This window comes from Tympanuchus pallidicinctus, unplaced genomic scaffold, assembly GCF_026119805.1.
Source record: "Tympanuchus pallidicinctus isolate F22 unplaced genomic scaffold, pur_lepc_1.0 scaffold4, whole genome shotgun sequence".
Classification (NCBI taxonomy): Eukaryota; Metazoa; Chordata; class Aves; order Galliformes; family Phasianidae; genus Tympanuchus; species Tympanuchus pallidicinctus.
Genome location: NW_026294758.1, coordinates 17,144,915 through 17,163,359, shown reverse-complemented (window position 1 = coordinate 17,163,359; position 18,445 = coordinate 17,144,915). Strand labels below are relative to the sequence as shown.

Sequence of the window (18,445 nt, the reverse complement as noted above, 5' to 3'; positions counted from 1 at the left end):
CGGGACCGACAGCACATCGCTCCTCTTTGCCGAGGGCTCACGCAGCGGAACGGCGAAACGCGCCGACCCGGCACAGCAACGACACGTGCTGAGCTGAAGTTTCGCAGCGCGGTGCGTCGGAGGGGAATTTTGGGGCATGCTGGTGGAGTGTTTCTGTAAGCAAAAAGGTAATTCGCTAGGAGGCAGAGGCCGTGCTGTGAAGCGACTGCTGCCGGACTGACGGCACTCGCCTCCAAATAACGAGATAAGGGCGGAAAGCATCGAGACGAGGCGGGCTCGGGCAGGCCGCACGCAGACCCACGCGCGGAGTGGGCCCGGCCTCCGATGGACTCCGCGAGCCGCGCCTGCCCCGCGCCGCCGCTAGGGGGCACTGTGTGCTCGTCCTCGGCCGCCGCGCCGCCGCCGGGTCCGGGCCGCGCGCAGCCTGCTGCTGGAGCCTGCTCCCGGCCGCCGCCGTGCCGCGCGTGGGAGTGCGGGGCGAGCGTCCTGCCCGGCCGCCTCCCAGTTGTTTCCCATCGGAAACATGATGCTGGAAAGCTGCGTTTGTGCTGAGCCGGGGTTTGGGTCCCTCGCCAGCTGCGCCTGCGGCCAGCAGCTGCAGTTGGCAGCTTTAGAAAGGAACCAGAGAGCGCTGAGGGCTTTGGTAATTTAATGGCACAAAGGTCGGGAGTAGGATGAGCACGGGACAGAAGTGGGAAGTTCACAATGCACATCTTCTGTTCCTGCACAACATATATTGATTGCATGAATGACGCAAAGCTGTTCTAAGTTCAGATCTTTTTTTTGTTTTTATTTTCTGTGTATGCACTCTTTTACTTATGTTATTTGTAAAAATGTTGAATAATCAGATTAATCACACGAATAGAAGCATGTTAGAAGGTGTTATTTCACAAACATCATAAGGATGATATCAATGTTACACTTGTAACCAAAATACAGCATTCTAACTCAAAAATACAGAACTCTGCTATCACCCCATTTGCACCTTCCATAGCCAGCAGAGCTCGGTGGAGCACAGCATGCTGTTGGGATCGGGCGTTCCCTGTGGCTGTGGAGTTCAGCACCCAGGGCTGGAGCTGCGAGACTCAAAACAGTGTCTGTCCCTTCAGCAGGAGCTGCCTTCTGAAGCAGAAACCTTCATTCCCTGGTGCTGCCAGATGTCTTTTTGACTGTGTATTCCACTGTTTAATGTTTCTTCCTGGTTAGCTGTTGCTGACTTTCACTTAGCGTGTACATTTTACTGGAGGAAGCATGCATAGGTGTGTGTGTTAACCACTGTTTTGCTTTATCGCTGCGGATGATCAGCTAGTCAGATGATAGGCATTCGCAGTAACCAAAGAGTTGGGCAGGCAGTAGCTCTAATATTCACCTTTCTGAAACATCATGATCTCATCACACACCAAATGTAATTTTTTAATAAACTTCTAAAGTACTGCCATAGCCGTATCTGTAGCCATTAAAAGGTAGATCTGTATAACAACAGATTATATGCTGTGCAGTGAATTGAACATACTGTACGAGTCCTGCCTTATCTCTTGTAAATACCAAACAGATTATGAGCCATCTCCGTTACCAGCAGTGTATTTTAAGCATTACAGTGAGCACATAATTTTCTGAAAAAATTCTCCTGGCAGTTACTGCACAACTTCAGAGGATGCTGTAATAAGTTGGTTATAAATATGTGGATTTTCTAATTATTTATGTATAATAATGTAGTATTTTTGGACAGTTTGATCTCCGAGATGATGTTTAGTAATTGATCTGTCGCTTAACAGGAGCAAGCATTGCCTAGTTTTTCTTTATTGGTTCATAAGCAAAAAGGGAAAAATGTTTAATCAATACAGAACAGCTCTTTTTGTATTCACCATTTTATAATTTGAAATCTTACTTTGTTAGTACTAACAGTCTATGAACAGTCAGATGCCAGAACTGCTATAATAGGATTTTCCCCCTCCTAGCAGGATGTTGCTCATGGCTATAGAAAGTTAATTTCAGATCCTGATACACTTGCATTAATTTTTGAGACATTGGCTGAGTGTAGTACAGTGAAGAAAAACATGAACACCACGCCACTATGCTGTAGCTAATCGTTTATTACCTCAAGCCAAAGGAAGCAGTGTTAATGTGCAGGCCGCAATGTCTGGGGGAAAAAAAAAAGTAGGAAACTGACAGAAAAGGTCTCCCAGTTTTCTTCCTGAGGGTTTTGAGAAGAGGACCAAGAAGGAAAAGGAGAAACAATAGCTTCGTCATGTCACAAAAGCCCATGTTCACTGGCATTTAAATAGGTTCTGGCATACTTGGGAGACCACGTTCACACATTCAAATAATATTTTACGATGAGACTACAATACTTACTGAATTATCCTACTTTTGCATAAGAAAACTCATCTTTATGATTGCTTAAAAGTGCAATTTCGATTTGAAAAGCAAGCAGTTTAGGTGCCTATCATCTGCGATATGCAGCATACCTCAGTAAAGCATTTATATTCTTTGGAGTATTTGCTGACAAAAGGAGCGTGTTGTCTCTTCACTTGCCAGTACGGGATCTGTTGACTCCACAGCTATGTAAAAACCTCTCATCAGCACCTATTTTAATCAGCAAGAACTTTACTATAAATCATTATCAGAAAAAGCGTTGTGCTACACTTTTATACCAATACATTTATTTTGAAATTAATAGGGAAAAATAGTACAGAGTCTGTGCTTGAGATGGACTAATAAGCGTGCCCATGAGACTTTCCTTTTTAAGCACTAAATGAAAGCTTTTGCATTGCTAACAGGCTACAAAAGTTGCTTAGGTAATAAGACTCTTTTTCTCTTATCAGTAAAAAAGAAAAGGGGAGGGATGGGATGACTCAAGGGATTGGTAATCAGATTACAAAGTCTTTCACTTCTAGGTCACTGGTTCAAATCTGCCCCCTGTTTAGTAGTGACCAAAAGCTGTTCCCAGCTGATGGCTTTTCAGTAGCCTTTGTGAAATGCATTAGTGATCTATATCCAATGTCTAGTGAAAATAGCTGCGAGCAGTTGTGTTGGGAGTCTCAACTGAGACCCTCTAAGTAGGAATAAATGACCTACTCGCACACTGAAGAGGTTGGTGTTTCATTTTCCAGAAAATAATTTTAATAAGTTAGTGGAGCAGCGCAGCTGAATCTGCACTGTCACAGCTGTTCTGGGCTTAAATAGCGAGTTCTGCTTCCCAGGACTTGTCACTATCGCTTCTCACTAGTACTGCCTCTAAAAATTGTTACCAGCTTTATTAAGAATCGGGCTGCTATCCCTCAATTTGAGTTGCATGATATCACTCCAATTTACTTCCATATTAGGCTAAAGCGATACCATCATAATAGGAAAAAAAAAAGAAAAAAAAGAGAACTAAAAAGAAAATTACTAAATTTGTTCATCTTAGAAGAAATGTCACACTTATTAGTAAAATTGATTCTGACATATAGAGTGTGAAAACATTTTTATTGTTGGTTTTAGTGCTGTATTAATGCTGTGGAAGCTATGAGACTGCAACTTTGGTAGACTCTTACTGCTGTATGTGTCTTACATCAGCAAAACATACTCAGAGAAATGTTGGAAGAGTGTTTTAAACTGCATTATTGAAAATGAGGGAAAACAGAGAATATTCCTCAGTTCCTGCAGAAGAATCTTTTCTTGTGTACATTAGCTAGTGCCAGCTCTTGCTAAGTTTTATTGTCAGATATTTAAATGATACTTTTAAAGACTTTGCTCTTGTCAGCATTTTGAAGTGCTGTTTTCCTTCAGGTAGGAATGCTAGAGGACAGTTGCTGTAAAGAGAATGTAATTTCTGGTTCATTAATACATGAACCTGGAACAACTGTTCTGTGTATTTGGTACATTTCCATGAGAATCACTTTGTCAGTTTAGAGGTGTTTTTTTAGTCTGCAGGGATTCACGCAAGCCATTATGAAACTGTGGCTCCTTCCCCAAAATTAAATAAAGAAAAACTGTATTTTGTTTGACACAGTAGGAATGCTGCATCTACGCCGCTGTAGATATTTTTGTACAGAGAGCAGAACTAGGTATTTCATCAATCATAAATGAAGCGTGGTTTGATCAAACAGATCGCATCCTCCAGCTCCCTCATTACCTGCATAAGCCTCTGCCAGGACGGCAGTGGTAGCGCTCAGCCTGCAAAGCACAGCGCATGTGCCTGCTGGCAGGAGCTCCGTTCAGGGCTTCAGGCTCCGTCCTGTGTGATGCTGTGCATTTGTGATGGATGTTCTGTAAGGCTAAGGATTTCTGTGAGTACCTGTTGTTTTGTCTAATTCCCTTTCTTATTTTTAACTTTCATTGAGCACGTGCATCTGCTCTCCTGTCCCAGGCAAACAGAGGCAACTACGGGAGGTAGAAGATAGTGAGAACTCTTGTGATGGCTGAGGAGACATAAGGATTTGGTGCTGGGAGAGGCATTATTCTGGTCAGTGCCTTCAGAGACAAATTTGAAAAGAAACAAGAAATATTAACCATGTCAGCTGTGGGGCTGTGGTAAACATAGGCACATAGAACTATGCAATATCTCAGGTTGGAAGGGGCCCATGAGGATCATCGAGGCCAACTTATGTGTCCACACAGCACTGCCCAACGTTCAAACTCTACAGTAAGAGTGCTGTCCAAATGCTCCTTGAACTCAGGCACTGAGGCCATGCCCACTGCCCCGCGCATCCCGTTCCGTGCCCACCACCCTTTCAGACCCTTTCCCTGACCCTCAGCTGCCCTCCCCTAGTGCAGCTCCATGCCGTTCCCTCGGGCCTGTCGCTGTCACACAGAGCAGAGCGCAGCTCTGCCTTCCACTCCCTGTGAGGAGCTGCAGCTGCCATGGGGTCTTCCCTTCAGCTTTTCTGCTCATTGCACACCAAGGGATGTCAACCATGCTTGACATGTCTTCCCCTCCAGAATCTTCACCATTTCAGTCCCTCTCAAAGCTAGTGTGATACCAGGAGGTTTGTGTCCAGAGAGGGAGGCACAGGTCAAAAAGTACAGGTGTGGAAAAAAGGAACTTCAATTAGTGTATTTACATACATCCTAAATGCACCTTCCACAGATACCACGTGTCTTGGAAACCCACAGGATTCAGAGCATGCTGCCACCTGCGTCTCTGTCCTAGAATCATATAATCATTGAGATTGGAAAACACCTCTGAAATCAAGTCCAGCTGCTAATCTTGTGGACGTGGGATCCACACTGCGCAGTGCAGGGGGTGAAGGTGAGAAGTACCACTGGGTTTCATGAGGCCACTCTTTCCAGGAGTGAGGATTTGGAAGCCAGAGCCATTCCTTCCAGAAGTTCACACAGAGGTTACAGGGGAAAAAAAAAACTAAACTGAAAACATTGGCTGCGCAGCTGTTAAGCTCAAAACAGTTCCCTTTCAAGACTGCTGTGAACGTTCGCTCCTGTTCCACAGGGGAACTAACTCAGTGTTCCAGCTGCTACTTTAGGCCCACTGCTTCAAGATGCACCAGAAGTGCTTCAGGAACAGGCAAAAGGGCTGACTTGTGGGATGGAGCTCCTGAGAACAAGTTTTACATGTGCATGGCTGTTGTTGTGAACCTAGCCAACACTTTAGAAAACATGAGTTAACAGAGGTAACCTCCCTGTGTGGCATTCATCCCGGTGTGACTGTGCTTAGTGATTCAGTTTAGGAGTACCTTAACATGGCTGTAAGAGCCATATCACATGTGGAAGAGTGTGAAATGAAGCCTGTCTTGTGTGTTGGGTTGTTTAACAGAACTTTGGACAAAAAGGAACAGAATTAAAGCTCACAGTTGCTTTTGCTTTTAGCGTTGCTTATGAAACTTAGGAGATCAGAGGGTCATGGAGAATATCTTGCTAGTGATGTGTAATGGTTTGGAAATAAACACCAGGGGTTGCTCCATCTGCCTTTGATCTAACTAAATGGCTATTATGTATATTCTATTTAACTTATTTTAAAATTAGGCAAAGAGCACACAAGAATGCTTCTCTGCGTGCTAGATGCCTGAACTTCCAACTGTGTGCTCAGGACCAAACAAAAGGAAAATGGTTCCCTTTCAAGGAGCTTATCATTTGGTAGATATATAACACAAAGCAGGCACAAAATGCTGTGGGAAAGAGGAACTGAAATTCTACTTTATCCCATTTTTTTTAACATTTTGAATTGTTATTGATGAGGGCCAGAATTTGCAGATTTCACACAGCGTCTTTTACTTGTGATTTTTATTTTTTTAAGTGGAACTTCTTAAGTCAGAAGCGATAAGCTCTTGGCTTAAAAAGATGGATAAGTAGCTGGTAGGCCTTTTTTACAAAGCTCATCAGAAACTTTGAACTGCATGTGCAGAAAGTTTAGCAGACGTCATTTGGGATATAGTGCAGGGGCATCTGATGGCCGCAGTCCTGTGTGACCCTGGTGAGCTCCCTAGGCTCCTGTCAGCACAGGAGAAGATTATTCAGGCCCGGCCTCGTGGCCCAGAGGCTGCAGTAGCCCTGGCTGCCTGCCTCCCTGCCCACCACTCTCCCTAGCCATGCCAGCCTGCCCTCTGGTACAGCCTGCCTTCAAGAGTGACCTAGTGAATGTTGGGCAAGAGCTGCAGAGAAACTTTGGTCTGGTAGCCTTGTTGTAACCAAGAGAGTCAAATCCAGCATTTCCAAGATTGTGCCTTAATTTCCTAATGTTTTCTAAGAGTAGTGTTTTATTTTCACTGCTCTCAACATGCCTCTCCCTTTGAAGCTTGTGCGTATGGAACTGTGGGTTACTTTGCTAAAAAAAAAAAACCCTGCATATGTTAAGCAAGTATTTTCCTACACGAGAACCTGGGAATTTTCAGTTTGTATGCAGTATCCACTGTCCCGAAATGTAGACACTGTGTCTTTCATTATTCTCTTAGTGTCTTAAATGAGCCTCCTTGTTCTTCTGTTGACTCATCACTATCTGGCGTAACTTCTCTGACTAATAATGTGTCATAAATACTTGAGATGATCTGTGATATTTGATTAACCAGCTCTTAGTGAGGGCAGTGGGGAGATAGTAATGCACACTCTCTTTTAGGTTATTCAGCAAAAATCATGATGATACGATCATCATCAAGGCTGGCCAGGATAACCAAGCACACCAGAAGGATAAACACAAAAACAGCATTTCTTAGCAACATGGAGTAAGCAGGCTCTTACTCTTTTATCACTGGCAATGCTTGTTTCCCCTGTCACCCTGATTTCAAAGTCAGCTTGGGTCCAGAGGGCAACAGTGTGACCTCTCGTCTCATTGAGGTAGCATTCTGGTCCTGTTCCATTTCTATAGATGCTGGGATTGAAGTCAGCTGTTGGGGCAGTGCCCCTGCTCCCAGAGCTACCAAATTGCAGATCCAAAGTGCTCAGCATCTTCAGGGAGTGAGGCTGTATGCTTCCTCTGCTAGTAAAGGCATGCCAGACAGTGACAGGTGTGGGGCATGGACCAGACATTTAATTTTAATGTGTGCTAGTTACAAGCGTCTGTTCTGTACTTTGAATTGGAAGATCTTTATCTGAATCATTTGTAATATTAGATTAGTTATACATCCTTCCGAGTGCTTCACAAAGGCCTTGTATTTTTGAAAGATTTTGTCCTCTGTGGAGCCGCCTTAGCTGCTACTTCCTCATCTCTTGACAGGATGGAAAATGTTTGATATCTGGTAGCAGGTCCAGTGTCTTATAAAGAGACCAGATAAAAATTTATTCAGTATTTCCCTCTGCTTTACTGTTTTTTCGGTCTTCGAAGATTTCAACCAAATTGAAGTGTGCTTGATTTAATTTGGTGTTCTGCCACGGACACACCCTTTTTTGGTGAAGAATCATGTGTGAGAACAGCATGTGAATGAGACTGAAAATGGAAATTGGTGCTCTACTTCTTTGCTTGAATGCAATAGTAAGTTTTCGTTTGCCAGTCCCCAGCTGTGAAAAGATGTATCTTCACGGGTTTGTGTGACATCAGAACCTTCAGTTTATAACCCTCTAGCCCAGAGACTTTGCCTGTAGGGAAACTACTCCTCCCAGAAGTTTCTCAGAAACTGCAAGAGCCAAAGCCGAAGCCTCAGAGGACAGGAAGGATGAATGTTGTCTTATCCTCTTGCTGAGGTGGAAATCCATCTGTCTGTGTTTAAATAACAAGGGCGTTAGACTTCATGTCCATCTGTGAAGTGCTGAGTTTGGCGTTCAGTTTTTCCTTATTTTCTAAGTCAGGCCTTTTCAGAAAAAAATAACGTATATGCTGACGTGTACCCATTTAACAGAAATAGGGTCAACTTCTTAAAGTTCTTGCTCAGTGAACATTAGTAATCTAAGGAGGACTTGCATTTAAACTTATGCAGTTTTCTGTTTCTGTGAATATGTAGTAAAACATAAGCAAACTGAATATTTCATTGAAAAATGCGCCACAATAATATTTGCCTAAAACATACAAAAATTTCCAAGAACTGTTTGCATCAAAGTAATGAAGAAGGAATACCATTTTGCTCTGTTGCATTCAATACTTAATAAAGTAAGCAGAAAGAGTTATTTGATAGTTTAACATTTGTTTAACTACTATGATTGTTCACTTATAGACTGAGTTCTGGATTTACACACTATTAAAACATGATAAAATTATTTTCGTAACTTACTTGAGGCCACGTTTTTCATTAGATATGAGCCATCATTACTTTCATGATGGTAAAATATCAAAACAAAAATCCAACTGCTTCTATTATTTTATTTTCAAGACTTGTATATTAATGTTTTTGTTAAACACTGGTTTTCAGAAATTGTTTAATTAATTTGTTATCACAGAAAGTTAAGTATTCATTCCATATTTACATTTATCTCAGTAATATTCAAGAACCTGCATATTCAGGTTCAAGGCTTTTCAGAGGTTTTCACCCCACACAGTGCAATGGAAGAGTCTGGTAAGATAGGCTAAAAGGAAATGACTGGTTTTATTGGTCTGTATTACGAGTTGTTTAAAGTCAGAAAAGCTGGTTCACTGCAGTTTAAAATAAATTGTTCAGCTCAAACAAATTATCTTAGGAAGAACTGTGTGAGAAGGACTTTTTTTCTGTCCAGCACCTCTTTCTGATTCTGATTGATTGGCAATCACTCAAAGTAACAATCTCAGTAATACTGACCAGGCTTAGATCCCCAGGGCTGAAAGTTGCCATGGTGTGGTGTCTGGCTGAGCAGCAGATGAGCGTCTCTGAACTGAAACAGTCATATCCTTTGAATGGGTGGACCAGATAGGCAAAGTTGGTAGCAGAATTAATGGCCCTGCTTCTGTATGCTGCCAGCTCTTAGCAGAGCCCAGGCAAGCTGCAAGCTATAATGGCTGGTCTGAGTTATGATAACTCGTGGTCAGATGGTCAGGTACCGGAATGGGCTGCCCAAGGAGGTGGTGGAGTTGCTGACCCTGGAGGTGTTCAAGAAACATTTGGACATTGTGTTGAGGATCATGGCTTAATGAGAACTATTGGTGATGGGTGGATGGTTGGACTGGGTGATCTTGTGGGTCTTTTCTAATCTTGGTGATTCTATGATTCTGTGATTCTATGATGAAGTCTCAGGCACTGTTCAACAACCAGCACACATACAGCTGGGCAGCTCTCTAGGAATGTCAGTTGTATATCACTGCTTGTGGTCATCTGTACTGACTGTCCTTTTGATCGCTGGTAAACTGTGCCCATATTTGCTTCAAAATCAACTGAAAACCTAGCACTGAATGTGCTGAAAGAAGAAAAAATTCAAATCCTAGCTATGAGGTGAGCAAGGCTATGAAGTGCAATTTGTGCAAAACTCCAGGCAACAGGCAGAAACAACAGAAGCATTTCTGTTTCCTAATCTACATAGATCTTGACCTGTTTTGAATCTGCCATATTTTAAACTTTCATACAGTTGTGGGTCTGGATGGTTCTGATTATTTCTGTCAGTTTACTGGCAGTTTTGCTTTATTTTTATTTCATGTTCTTTATTTTAAACAAGGCATGACACTCTAATCAAGGTAAACCAAGAAAAAGCAAAGATAGGACCTACAGTATAAGGTTTTACTGGCAAAGATGTATCAGCTAAGAGCTTGAAAAAATCTTTTGCAACCCCAGCCAGGATAACTATCTTAGCTAAACCTTTAGCGCAGGTTCTGCATAGCAGTTCCAACAGAGGAGTGCTTTTGCTGGCTTAGCTTGTGTCTTTTGGAGATGCAGCACAGCTTCCTGACAGAAAACCTCCTGCATCTCTATTAAGAGGACTGCTGACAGAGACACATAGTAAAGCCAGAGAAGCAGAGCATCTTCCACTATGCTGCTGGTTGAGGCATGCAGTCACAACTTCTGCCACTGCCCAAGTCCAAATTAGCTGTGAATAGAAAATGAGCTGTAGCAAACTAAGCCGATTTTTCAAATATGATTTTCCTGCAGCTCATGTTCTGTGGTGGACATAACCAAGATACCTTTAAGCAACCTGGCTCAAGTATCAGATGCTTTTTAGCATTAGCTGTGCCAAGCACGCGTTCGTGAATTTAGGCTGCTTCCTGGCAGCATGAGTTGTCCTTGCAGAGCTCCACTAGCGTAAGACATGGCCATTTATGAGCTGTTGTATTAGAAGCTAGCCAACGTCCCATACTGCAGTCAGCAGCTATATGAAGATTAAAAATTAAACTCATCAGTTCCCAGTTGAGACAGGTGGAAGTTGTTCACCCTGCAAAATGTTGGCTTGTGGGGTTGGTTGGTTTTTGGGGGACAGGAGGAGGGGGACATACAGAGATTTGCCCAGTTGTGCAGTTTTGGAGGTTCCTGTGCGTAGGAAGGAGTACCAGCTGGTAGACTGCAACCAGGCCTAGCTGATCCATACATCTGCTCCTGCCTTCACAGGAGGAGGCTGATGGCAGGCCTGGTGGCCACACAGTTCCTCACAGGGAGCAGAGGGGCAGTGCTGAGCTCTGCTCTCTGTGGGCAGCGACAGGGCTGAGGGAACGGCATGGAGCTGCGTCAGGGGAGGGCAGGAACAGGAGCAGGCTCCCCAGGGCAGTGGGCCTGGCCCCAAACCTGCCAGCCTTCGAGGAGTGCGAGGACTCTACTTGAGAGTGAGGCTGGGGCTCTTGTACCGGAGGTCCATGAGTTCTTGCACTGTTCGCAAAAGATTACCAGCAGAATTTTGTGTACGAGATGGGGGAGAAGAGGGTTGGTCTGGGTTTTTGTTTGATAGTTTTAACTGAGCTATGCAAAAGGGAGTTGACCCCTGCACTTACTTTAGAAGTTTATGTTTTGCTTATGGTGGTCTGTTTTAAAATAGGTACTGTCTGGAAATTATCAATAGAGGTTCTGAATCAGATATAAATTTACACTGGGAGACGTAACAAGTCCTGGACTCCATATTCTCTAGATCAATCTTTTCTAACGTGTTCATACATTGTTACTGTTACAATGTGATTTATTGATTTAGAAAGCCGTCACAATTGTAGATGTAGCATCCAGTAGGTCTTTGAGAAAAATATCTGAAAATACGTGGTTATGGTCATGCTGTGACTGTGTATGCAAATGTTTTCTTTTGGTCTTTGAAAACTGAGGAATCAAATGCTTTGTCTACTGCAAGCAGGTATTAAGGACATCTGTGAGTAAATTAAGAGAAAATCATTCTCAGTGCTTATTGATAATGGGAACTAGTTTAATTTACTTTGGGTTATGTGTGATGCTTGTTATATGCTGTTCTAGTGTAATTGCTCTGGAATTCTAGTTCCTAACAAATGATACTTTATGAAAAATTGGGGATGTGCCAAAAAAAGTGAGTATTTAAAAATTTCAGGAATTGCATCCAGGAAGCAATGAAACGTCTGAGAATCACAGACTAACAAAATTGCTCTACAGATAAAAGAATTACATGCTTCTTGGTGAAGAGTAATCTTTCTGAGTTCAGGAAGGGTGCATCCTGACACAGATCTGTTACTTGGTTTGTATGGCACTGAGTGAAAGGAGAGCTGAACAGGATCTTGAAAGGGTAGTCCTGCATTAAATTCCCTAGAGAGCATGCAAGGTTCTTAGGAATCTGCATATCCTTTCAAGAGTGTTAAATAAAATTTTCTCACTCACACACCACTCCTTGTGGGTGATTTGTTCTCTCTTCCTATCTACCACTGCTGTTACATATTTTACATAGTCCAACTGATGCCATTGTGACCCAGCAGAATTTCTTCTGCATGTCTGGAAATCATTCAGTGCATTTGGACAGAGGCTTCCAGTTCAGTTTCCTCTGAAAGGAATTCAGTTAGCACATGCCAAAGCCTCTTAAAACTCAAACTAGTATGAGGCAACTGGAGACAATGGAAGTATTTGTGTCAAATTTAGTTTTGCTCCAAGCCAAATTCTTGTTATAGACATACCCATTCAAACCCAGTACGCACCATATAAATATTATACCACAACTGAAATTGCAGTGGAAGGCAAGGGAAGTAGATGAAAGGTTTCTTAAAAGATCAAGAGAAAGTGTCTTGTGGGCATTTTTAAAATATTTATAAATTTTTCCTAATTCCCGATTACAGGTGACTCAAAAGTGTTAGTATCTCATAAATACCAAGTAGTGGCAGTTGGTTTGATTGGACCCATGTAAGTACAAAAGGTATTTTTTTACCTGTCTACCACTGAAGAAGTTTTAATCTCTAGCTGGAACATGCATGGATTTTCATGTTTACAGTATAAGGCTTTCGATTCTCTTTTTAATATGTTGATGCTCATGTTTGAGTGCTGTGCTGCAAAGCATACTGCATGCCAAAGTTACATCTCATCATCTATTCTAAATATCTGTGTGTACAGTTAATGTATTACCTATGTGATAAGAGGAAATGTTTTATACGCACACACAATAGATTATGAAGGTAGCAATTTTTTTTCATTACAAAGTTGTGGTAATTGTATAATATTACCTTACAGAAGGCAGCCATCCATCATTATGAACAACCTAGAAGTAAATAGCTTACTAAATTGACCACTAAGCATGTCAGTAATATATCTGAACTTAGTGAAAATTTTAAGCTTTAAAGGATTTCAGTTTGTGCTCATGGAAGTGGTTCAGTTGAACACTTGTGTAACACTTGTGCCTTGCAAAGAAAAAGGAATAAGTTTTCACCCAGTAGTACACAGACAACTTTCAGAGATCCTGAATGCTTCCTAAATCCTTACAGTGAATACTGCTCTATGAATATGCCTAGTGCAAGAGAATAAATGTGCAGTGATGATGCAATAAAAAAATTGCAAAACAAGCTGTACAGTGACTACAAAATAGACAGAGACTAAGTAGAAATTTCTTGTTAGAAAACGTGTTCGAGAGAGTCCTAGAGGGGTGCAGTCAAAGGAGAACCTGGCACAGAAGTGTCTGTTTAACTGCTCTTGGTTATGAATGAATTTTTCAAAGAAGAAGGAATGTTAGGACAGAGTAGGAACTGGACGCCATCCTATGAAGGGGTACATTGGGAGGTTACTTCCTGCAAAATCTCTCGGTGTTCTGATAGCAATAAGTTGAGATTTAAAAACTGGAATTGAGGAAAAAATTAAGTTATTCTCAGGCTATGAGAATTGGGTTTATGTGGAACCTACTGATCTATAAAGAGTGTAAAGTATAAAATAAACTTCTGATTAATTCCCTAGGTCTTTATCTGCAGTTGCTGCTTCAGTTTAAAAAAAAAAAAAAAAAGTACAGTTTGTTATATTGTAAATAGTTTGTGTTCTGTTAAATTGTCTTTGATTTTAGTATATCTGTTGTAAGACTGCACTTGCCGCATGGAATAAAGCTAATCCTGGGAGGTGTAAATCATGAACCCCTTAGCATCCTTCCTTTTGAATTACAGACTTGTATCAAATCTGAATACAGCTGGCTGCTAATTTTGCAATGCGTGTCAATGTATTTTACTGTAATAATTCTATTCAGCTCAATTTTTTAATTGTATGTGAATTAAAAGCTATTTTTAGTGAAGATGTCTATGTTTTAACTCAAAACTATCAGTCCACAGAATCTGAAGCACTGATGCTTCTGTGAGCACTTCAGCTTCTTTTGTCTTCTCACAGGATAAATTAGGATCCTTGCTAAGAGAATCTATTGTTTGAGAGGCACCTGGATCTATTCTTTGTTGTTATTATTAGTTAATATCCCACCATAGCAGAGAATTTGAGCTGTTACAGTAGAAACTAAGTGACCCAGGTTTGACATGCTGTATTGTGACATTTGTGTGTCACTTAAATATGGACACATTAGTCTTGATTAAGTGAATGTTATATCCTTGATTCTTTCTCTATCATTTTCTGGGCTTGTTTTTTTGTTGTTGTTTTTTTTTCAAGATCAGTTCGTAAGGGAATAGATATCTGCCAAAACTTGCTTATTCTGGGCTGAACATAATGTCATGCGTAACTGAAGCTCAGTTAATCCCTTCTTTCCCCCTTTTTTCTGATCCCAGTACTTTCTACATTGCATTAAAAAATACGGTTTTTCAGTTGTGTTGTAGATCTGACCTACAATTGGGGCCTGGTGTAATCCTGGTGAGATTACTGTAGATGAGATACAGTGAGTCCAAGTTTTGTCAAAATAGTCTGGTTGATGATTTCAGATCTGCCTGTGAGACACAAAACATTTAGTTGCGCTTCAGATGTTTGTACAGCCTCAAGGAAGGTGATTTATAGTGTTGGTAAAGATCTTCATTTCGAGGTTCCACCTTCTTGAGGAGCTCCAGAGTCTCATCCCAAGTTTAGCAGAATCGCCCAATTGCCGAAAGACTGCTCTGGAAAAGTTATTGTTCCATACAATTCTTGCATTTCTCATAGCTGAGGAAGTTATGCACGACTTTGTATTTATGGTGAAATTCAGTGTTCAGTATCAGATGTTTGGCTGAAAACGGCAGTACCGTCTCACAGCTGAATGAAGCCCAGCCTTTTTCAGTAAATGCCACTTTGTCCTTAATTAGTGATTTTGCTCCCCATGCAAACACGCCTGTAAAGAACGTCTCATCCTCCAAATGTTCTAGATATTGTATGTGCCCCATGGGAGAGTATCTAAAAAAAAAATGGACATACAGACAGTCTTCACAGGAAGATCACTTTTAAGAGTGTCTCTGTATGTACTTGCCCAGAATTTCCTAAGATGAGCTGAATTTCTGAATCATGTAATGCTGACAGAACAGAAACATTGGGCAAGACAAACAGAACATTGGACAAGGCAAACATCTGATTTTATCTAGAGTGCGGAGATCTACGTTTGTATTTCTTTTCCAGTAATGGTGAATACTTGTCACTTAAGAATAGCTTGACTACAGTTAATTTTAAAAAGATATTATGTGAACAAAAAGAAATTCAAGAAACTTTCATAATGTTGTACTACCGTTGTGTAGAATTGGAAGAATGCTTCCTCAAAAAGGTTTACATCTGTGGTATTTTGAAGATACTGGGAGACTGTATTAGATATTGATAAATGCTATTTTCACACTGAACGTCTGGGTTTAGGTGATTATTTTTGAGTTTCTGATGCAAAAAAACATCATTTGCATCCCTTCTGGAGCATTGTTTTTGAAAGTGCAGCCTGTATACTGATGAGCAGTTACTAGACCATGAACAAAGAAAGTCTGGCTTTAGAAATGTTGTATGTGTTGCCATTAATACAAAAAGATGCCAAAAAAACATTAACTTTAGTGTGGTATACCCAGTGATAAAGACACTAGCTGTGAAATGCTGTTTTTTTTTTAAGTATAATTCATTATACTTACTTTGTTCCAGTGTTACAAATTAGGGTCACTTGTGTCAGGAGATTAAAACCTTTTTGTCTCTCTTTGATATCAAACTATTCTTTTTCAGTCCCTTTTATCTTGCAGAGCAGTGCTGAATTCCACAGCATCTTTGTCATTTGTTGATGTTATTTGCAGCAATCATTTAATTGGTTTTAGTGCTAATATTATTTAGTCATACTGTCATTTCCAGCAACAGAGACTTTTAATATGTTACAAATGTTAAGAGGCTCTGTTGTTAGCCTGGTAAGCATATGTATGAGAGAGCACAAAGAATTTGGGGGCCATGGTGGGAGTGCGAGGTAGCTAAATTGGGTGGAAAAAGAAAAAACACAAGTCAAAGTAAGATTGTACATCTGAAAAACTACAGCAATCTACTGAAAATTAGTAGATGATAGTCTTGAGTAGCTTACAGTGAACTGCGGGTACCAGCTTCCCTGAAGCACAGAAATAGGAACTTGGAGAAGCTTGTAAAAGATGTCCTCAGGGAATCTTACATTTTTTCACTATGATACCTTTAATCCTAGAATTGTCAAGCCACATGGAAAATAATAGGACTGAATAGTTCAGTCAGTTAAAAGTTAGTATTATTTCTTTTATCAAAAATATTAGGTCTTTCTGTGTTTCTAGAGCTGTTAGGATTTGTATAAACTTTGAAACAAGTGAAGTCAAGTATTGAAATTGCATTACTCTTCCTTTTTTAATTTAAGGCCATTATCTGTCGCAAAGCAGACAGTGCTCAATAGAAATAAAGAACTTAAAGCCAGTATTTTTTAACAGATGATTCAGCGAGAGGCAGAAGTAAAGAATAAGGTAACTGCTGTGGCGTTGACAGACTCTGTTCACAATGTGTGGCATCAAGAAGCTGGCAAAACTATTCGAGAGTGGATGCGAGAGGTGAGGACTTTTTTTCAAAGGGTTGGGGCATATACACCTTTGTATGGTTCTATAAACATTTCTTTATCTACTAACCTCTTCCATTTCTTTAGGCTGTGAAAAAGAGCGTGTTTCAAAACCATGGGAATCATGTCCCCATACCAGCCCCTAAAATAACTGAGATGAAAGCAGTTTCTGAGCTTCGAAGCTAGCAGTCAAAATAATAAGGTTTGGCTCCAGAGTGCAGTGTGGAAGCATGCACTGTTGTAGCCCAAGTGCTGTTTGGTAACTGGTGCGAAGTTCTGAGAGCAACCAGAACACCAGAGTTCTGCTCCTGGCCTGACATGATGGTGGTAGAAAAGCCCCTTCATGTTTTTTGTGATTCAGCTTGCTAATTTATACGGCTGGCTAAAAAATCTTGCTTTTATAAGACATGATTACTTCTACAGTGCTCTGAGATGTTCTGATGGGAAGTCAGAGTGTTTACTACTGTACCAGAGAAACCACTGGTTAGTCCAAGATGATCCAGTGGTGATTTATGGCCAGTAAGCACAATTTTCCACCCTTTGGTGAAGTATAACTCTTGCATTCATTATTCATTTTAATACTTAAGTATGGGATTGTTGTGATTTAAGTATTTTTTTAAGTGAGACCAACAATTTCTGAGTTTCTTTCCAAATCAAGCTTGAGCCCATGTTTTCTACATTCATTTCAGAGTGGTAAAACAGTAGGTGTGTGTGGCAAATAGAAGCTATACTGAATTTTTTGTTAGTCTTGACTTTTTTCTTGTGGGTTTAGTGAAACGTTGTATGTAGACTGCCTACTCTGGACTTAACCTTACCACTTCATAGGCCATGACTGATGGGAGTAGAGAATCACCTGGGATATAGTCTGACAGCTCTGACTTAAATGTTAAAAATATGAAGAATGGTAACCCCTACAGGCTCTGTCAGAAAAATCTCCATTTTCTTTATGGGAAATCAAAACCTTAAAATATATGTTATGTAGTAAAACTGAAATTTTAAATCCTGTAATTTGAATCTGACAACTCCATTTTTCTTTAAGCATTTAGTCTGAGTAAGACAAGTGCATTACCTTTAATTTCATTTGCAGAATGTAGATCTTAAAGAATAAGTTAAATGATTAATGGCCTAAAAAGTGGATGGAGTGTCATAACTTACATTAGCATTGAAAATCTCCAATAGGAAAGAAGAACTTTACATATGTGAAGTGTGGCTGAGTGGTATTAAGACTAGCACATCACCTGGATATCTCTTACTTTAATCAGGTTTAAGGCTACTGGTAAAATGAATGATAATTAAAATATACACCTAATCGCTGCCTGTCTGTAGGGCTAATTGCTGTCATTGAAAGAATGAATTGTTAAAAAAGTAATTCTTCATCGAGCTATCTCTCCTGTATCATTGGTGGCCTATTTTTAGTACCTATAGAAGTCATGATTTTTTGAATTTATTAGGAGCTGTGATGAATGATAAAACAAATCATCCATTTACATATCTTGACACTGCTTTCGAGAATACTTATTTCTTACAGGCAAGTGTCACGCTGTATATAAAAGCTGGTTAATTGTGTGCTAATCTTCTGTATTATCTCCAGCACTCTGATGTATTCTTCTATTGGTAGTTAATATTAATTTTACTTATTTCAAATGAATGCAATACTTCATAAAAATTCTACTTCTTTTAATTTTTACCATCTTACATTTGCAATTTCACATTCAGCTGTTAATTAAAATTATATATGCAAATTGTAAAATGTGCAATACTTTACTACTTTAAACCCTAAAGCTTTTGT

At 40.5% G+C, this 18,445-nt stretch overlaps 1 protein-coding gene across 8 annotated transcripts in view; it reads left to right on the top strand.

Annotated features, from left to right (window-relative positions):
- Positions 1–18,445, top strand: part of FAM172A (family with sequence similarity 172 member A) — a 255,691-nt gene that overhangs the window by 174,865 nt on the left and 62,381 nt on the right. For all 8 annotated transcript variants that reach the window (XM_052700345.1, XM_052700342.1, XM_052700347.1 and 5 more), the window contains one exon: positions 16,535–16,651. In XM_052700345.1, coding sequence (XP_052556305.1) covers positions 16,535–16,651 — 117 coding nt within the window. The remainder of the gene's footprint in view (positions 1–16,534; positions 16,652–18,445) is intronic.